At 39.7% G+C, this 6,152-nt stretch overlaps 1 protein-coding gene across 1 annotated transcript in view; it reads left to right on the forward strand.

Moving 5' to 3' along the window:
* samd10b (sterile alpha motif domain containing 10b) overlaps window positions 1–3,421 on the forward strand; it is a 48,863-nt gene extending 45,442 nt beyond the window's left edge. The window contains exon 6 of the mRNA XM_065961434.1: window positions 1,838–3,421. Coding sequence (XP_065817506.1) covers window positions 1,838–1,860 — 23 coding nt within the window. The 3' untranslated portion in view covers window positions 1,861–3,421. The remainder of the gene's footprint in view (window positions 1–1,837) is intronic.
* Window positions 3,422–6,152: the final 2,731 nt, after the last annotated feature.

Consider the following 6,152-nt stretch of genomic DNA (forward strand, 5'->3'; position numbering starts at 1 on the left):
GTGCAGAGGTTTTTGTTACATCTGATAAACTCTGGGATTCAGATCAGACACCACATTTTTCTTCTTCTTCTTCTTCTTCTTCTTCTCCACCTGTAGTTGTACTTATACTTTTATCATAAGCTGTCACTCCCTCCTCCTTTTACAACACATCAAATTTTCATCAAAGTCTCGCATTTCCATTGTGAGTAACTCTCATTAGTAATACGCTGAAACAGATCATGCAACCCTTGACCTGTACCCTGCCGCGTAAGACATACTGTCAGAAGCACTTTGGTTGCTGTTGGAGACCGTCATGGTAACCTTGTTTCCCTGGAATGCTCCTGTGAGGTTGCCCATCCTTTAACTCAGAGCTTCATGTGGCGCGTTGCTCTAAATTAGAATATGAGTGAACTCTTGAGTGTGACAGGCAAAGGAAGAAAAAAAAAAAAAAAAAACATGTCAGTTTTCCTCAGGACAAATTTTGCTCTTCATCCCCTCCTCTTCCCACCGATTCTCCTCCTCTGCTGCACCTATGGGCTCTGACGACTCCATTGGGAGCTCATTTAAAAATGACTTTTATCAGAGAGGCTGTTTCCTCTCCATGTGTGTGCCCGCCTCCAGTCGTATCCACGCTCCTCCGTCCTTCTCTCTCTCTCTCTCTCTCTCTCTCTCTCTCTCTACAGTTTCCTGGTTCAGGTTCATGCCGGTGCCACACTACATCTGTTTGTGTCTACAGACAGGTGGCGCGGTGTCTCCTCTGCTATCAGGGGGGGGGGGGGGGGGGGGGGGGGGCTTAAAGCTGAAATGCCAACAGTCTGGGAGAGGAGAGTCTGCCGTCCCGCTGACACTTGGTGTCATTTCAGGAAGGAGCATACTGGCTAGTTGTCAGAGAAACCACCTGGTCGCATCTGATGTTTGGAGAGAAAAATAAATTATGACATTGAGAATAAAGGCTAATTATTTCAGCTGATTAGCTTCATCGCATATTTCTACTCTTATTAGTAAAGCGATACCCCTAAATGGAATGAAAGAAGAAGAAGAATGTAAAAAATAGTGGGCAAGAGAATAAGTTGTGTGCGCATGTGTAAATATCAGGACTGTGCAATTCATCACAAATAACACACGGCAAAACTCTGGCAATAAAAGAGAAATGAATGAATGTAAACATGTACAAGCACTGTTCATCATTCTGTGTATATTTTATTTGTTGGATGAAAGCCTGGGTGTCCCGTTTCATGATCACTTAATGAAGCTCAATAAGCTATTAGATGCCCTCAGTGTAGTAATGTGTGTTTCATTTCTATGGATTCGGGAGAAACATAAACATAAACACAAAGAGTTACGTTATAGCTAAATGCACTCTTTATTTTGTAATCACAATATCTAACAATGTTTTTCTCGTTTGTGTAGGCCTGGTATGTGCCCATCACAAAGTTTAGAGCGGAGCTTTGTTCTGTGATTCTTGACCTACTTTGAAGATTAGCTTTTGAATATTACCAACCTCTATTGTGAAGATGCTTTCTTTTTCTTTTTTTTACTTCATCAGAGTCATTAAACCCATATGGTTTGTCTTTTTCTGTCCTTCTCTCTACCAACATTAGTTATGTTGTAGCAATTGTCATGCATAGCCATCCGTCTCTTACTTATTCAGTGAGTGTTTCATACTAAATTATTGGTTGTTAGAGGTTGTCGCTCTGTGAGTACAACGTGTTCCATGAGGCCAGCCACAGTCTTGAGTCACATACAGATTCAGCTGGGTTATGAACCCCATCCTTCAGCTTCCAAAAGCCTCTTAGATGAGACCTTAACCTCTTCTCCCCCCCCCCCCCCCCCCCTCTTCTCTCCCTTCTCTCTGCAGCCTCCTTTGGAAACTTCTCTTAGCTCATCCCTGGATCCATTTGGCAGCCCTCTCCCTCATCCCCTGTCACAATACATCTCTAGGAGCCACAGAAGAGCTGCCGTCTTCAGATATGCGAGCGGAGAATCGGCGAGTGAAAAGGGGACGGGGACGAGCCAGAAGACTGCATGCCAACACAGTCTGGAGGATTCTCATTCAACACGGCCAATGTGGTTTACAGACACTGAGACAGAGACAAAGCCCAGCTCAAGGCAGGGGTGCCCGCTGTAGCATAGTGATGAGATGTAAGATTCACAACACGGTCATGATGTAGGCTTGTCGCTGGTGAATGCTTGATCGCAGAAATGCTCTGTTTGGTTTTCTATTTCATTCAGATCAGAATGACTGGGGCAACACTTGGGTTAACTTTGAACATTCTACACATGTGCACAAACAGCTTTTTACAGTTTTCTCTCTTATCACATCTTCTGGTGAGGATAGGACACTCTTACATTGTTTTATTTTATTTGGTGTTAAAATGTAGCGCCATTATTTGGCAACCTCTAATTTAATCTCATTTGAAGGAAACACTCCCTCAATTCCCATCTTCTCATGAAACTACAATCCTTTACACTAGGAACAAGGTCTGGTAATGTATTCCTTTAGTTGTGGCCAAAAACAATCCTAATCACTTCCTGGCCCACAGCTCACCCTTCATATTCCTCTCAGGCCTTTTTTTTTTTTTAATTGTGTGGGTTTTGAGGATAAGCATTTGAAGCAGAATGTCACCCAAACAATCAGTGTTTTTTTTTTATATGTGACTGATCTTCAGTAAGAAGTTAGATGAACACATATTCAGTATGAGCGTTGTAGAACACTATAACTCTGTATATGCTGTTACAGTACCTTAGTCTTTTATCAATGGAGGGAATCGAGAAAGTATAAAGTTAAAGGGATCATCTGTAGAGCAATGATTTAAATGGTAAAAGTAAGAGAGAAGTTATTGTATGGGACAATAATCAAATCCCCTTTTCTTTTTTTTTTTAGATGGCTGACAATATCTGCTAGCCTCGTAGCTTTTCTCCTCTGTGTGTGCTACTGTCATATACTGTCATGTTTTGCACACAAATCCTGAGAAAAAGGACAAGCTTCTGTTGTATTCTTCTCACTCTATCCTTGGTGTGACTGTGATTTCAAACGCTCAGAAATCAAGATACCATGACGATTACTGTCATCCAAGATTTCTTATGCGACTGAAGTGATATCCCTCGAGCTTTGCTTAAAGCTTTACAGTAACCGTGTTAAAGTGAACAATGAATACATTACATGTATGGATAAAACGTCCTGCAAACAAAACATTCTCCTACTCCTCTTCTGACAAAGACTGAGTGAGTCACATAAGTAATTGACTGTTAAAAGGGAGGAAACACTCTGTTTTATTATTTTTGGATTTTCAGATTTACTGTAAATATACACTTTGGGTTGAAAGACTGTTTAAATCTAATCAAGCATCAATGAAACATATTTATCTGCTTTACATGTGTGAAGACACACAGTATGGTACATGTTGAAAGTTGTCTTTTTAGAATAAACTCATTGAAAGTGTTGGTCCGGATTTTCACATTGTACTTCTAAATGTCATTATGAATGTAAAGGTTTTTATTCTCTGGATTTTTACACATATTCAGAAGACACTGAGACACATGGAGACATATTTGATACAAAAATGACGCCAAAGCAGCAAAATGTATTAAGAAAAAAGTATCACTTTCAAGTATCGTTTGAACAGTCCTAAAGGCCTGAAGGGTTTAAAAAGTTATCAGAACATCACGTCTGCTAAACTTACCATCATTCAGAAAACAAAAGAAAAACAAATGCTAACCCTCATTGATCTTGTCTCAAGGTATTCTACTAAAATGCTGAAGTTTTTCCCAAAGTGGACAGAAATCATTTCCGATTACCGTCTTTGGAAACAATGAAATTGTTGTCTTCCTTTTTTTTTTGTCTGGCAGTGTTCCCATCATCAAAACGGATTGGATATGAGAGGGAAGCAATGGAGTGTCCTCTGAGCGTCTAAAAATAGTCTCTGTGAAGGAGAAATCTTATAATCTCAAACTGAAATACATCTAGCCCTGGACAATCCCACAGTGAATGTAGAAAAATGTCGTCTTCAACTTTGCTATTGTCATAAGATTGACTATATGGAACTGTAGTCACTTAAGCTCAGTGGTAACATTCTTAAATAAGGGCCAATGCAGACTTTTCTATCTTTTTCACATGTTGAGCTGACTTGCAGGAAAACAAATCAGAAAAGAAAAATGAAGATCTCTAACAATGTTATACTTCCTGTATTTACTGATCATGTAGAGTCAAACCAAGACTGCACTTTCCCCGTTTTTGTCCATATGGAATTGTAACTGTACAAAAGTGTTTAATCAGTGAATTAAATCCCCAAAGGTTTCCTATTCAAGCTACTACTTTTCAAAAGAAAACTGCTGCAGAGCTCTTGTGATTTCTTGTTTCTCTTTATCTCCCCTGCTATCTCATTTGTTTTTCTTCTCCCCCATCATTCTATTGCTCTTTACGCCTGGATTTGTTCTCATATTTCCTTATAATTACTTCGATTTTCCAAATTAAATTTACAAATTAATTCATCCACGCACCAAATATTCCCTTAAAACGGGAACATTTTTAAAAATGTTCCTGAAAATTAGAATGCCCTTCACTAAATTTAAAAAATAGTTTTAAAAGGTTTATAGAGAAAGTAGTGGTAACTCTGAAACTGCACATGGAAATGAGAGTTACAAAGATTGCATAGTATTTTTGGTACAAAGTGTGTTTGTCTCCACTTGCACCTTGGCCCTGACGTGCCACTCAGGGTGCAGTAGGCACGACTGTAACTCTCTGAATGCAAAACAGCGTCTGGAGAGACACACAGGCTTTGTCTCTGTCACACACACACACACAGACACACACACACACACACAGACACACAGACACACACACACACACAGACACACAGACACACACACGAACACACTTGGATCCAATTACTGAGAGGCATGAAGCATCACACCAGTTGATAACAAGGCACATGTATGATAAACAGATTCAGTGAACAGTGGACTTCTCACCCCTGAATAAATTTGTGCAGCAGACGGTTGGATGGTGCAGCTAATTGGTAACTGTCTATTAATAAGTGTCTTTTATTTCCAAAGCTTGTCTGTCATCATTATTTTTTAAAACATCTAAACGCAGAGAATCTCCTTTCAGCTTGTTTTTGGTTATCTGCCTGTGGCTTTGATCAGCTGGATGTTAGTCCTCTGACAGCACTGAAACAGACTGAGAAACACTCTGTCCTGTTTCATCAGTTACTGCTGAGGAGCCCTTAAGCAGCTGCTTCAGTGGAGCCGCTTAGTGGCATCAGCAGCTGAAGACTGTGATTTTTCTGGCCCGCACCCAAGTGTTATTATTCTGCATATCGCTACAAAGCCAGTCAGTATGGAAAATGTGCATGCACTCGCTCAACTTTCACTAGAAAGGTCAAAAGATAAATAACAATCAACTGCTGGATGGACTCTTCAAGAGCCTTTTAAGGCTCAGGCAAGTCCACCTGGACAGTTTTAAAAACCATTAAAGGAGCGTTTTGCTCACTCAGCAGAGGAAAAGTGGGAACATAAATCACTGCCACTGTTAAAGGAATAATCTCAGGTCAAATGAGGCCCAGTGTGACCTATTCATCAGCAGCCATTTAAGAGAGCTGGAGGAAGATTTCACTTTATCTTTTAGACTGTTAATGTGCAGGAGGGTGGCAGAAGTCACTGTGAGTAAAACACCCTCAGACTGGATGTGCGTCAAACCAGCTGACTGTCGTCTAGAACTAGGACAGATCGGAGTAGTCCCAAACCACATGACAAAGCCATAAAATGAATAGCACATTTAAAAGATGAAATGGAAAAAGATGCCACAGGATACCATGTATTCTATTAAAGGGATGGTTACAGTAAGATATACCACAGGATGACACTGCCAGCTAGTGGGAAATTAATGTCATCAAAACCTTTCCTTTTTTTGCATTGTGAATTTCTTTTTAAAAAAGTGCAAAATGAAACATTTACTTATTTTTTCAATCTTTTTTATTTCGGTTGAAGAGATTACATTGATTATGACATAAATGAATAACACAGGTTATCTTTTAACAAAGATGTTCTTACAGAGGAAAAAAAGGGATGAAGAACTCAATTTCACATAGCCTATGTGGTCTTGAATTCATACTCAGAAAGAATCATCTGTATGATGTTTTTATTTCAAGGAAATTAAACTATATTTCAGAACG

This window comes from Labrus bergylta, chromosome 12 (genome assembly GCF_963930695.1).
Source record: "Labrus bergylta chromosome 12, fLabBer1.1, whole genome shotgun sequence".
Lineage (NCBI taxonomy): Eukaryota > Metazoa > Chordata > Actinopteri > Labriformes > Labridae > Labrus > Labrus bergylta.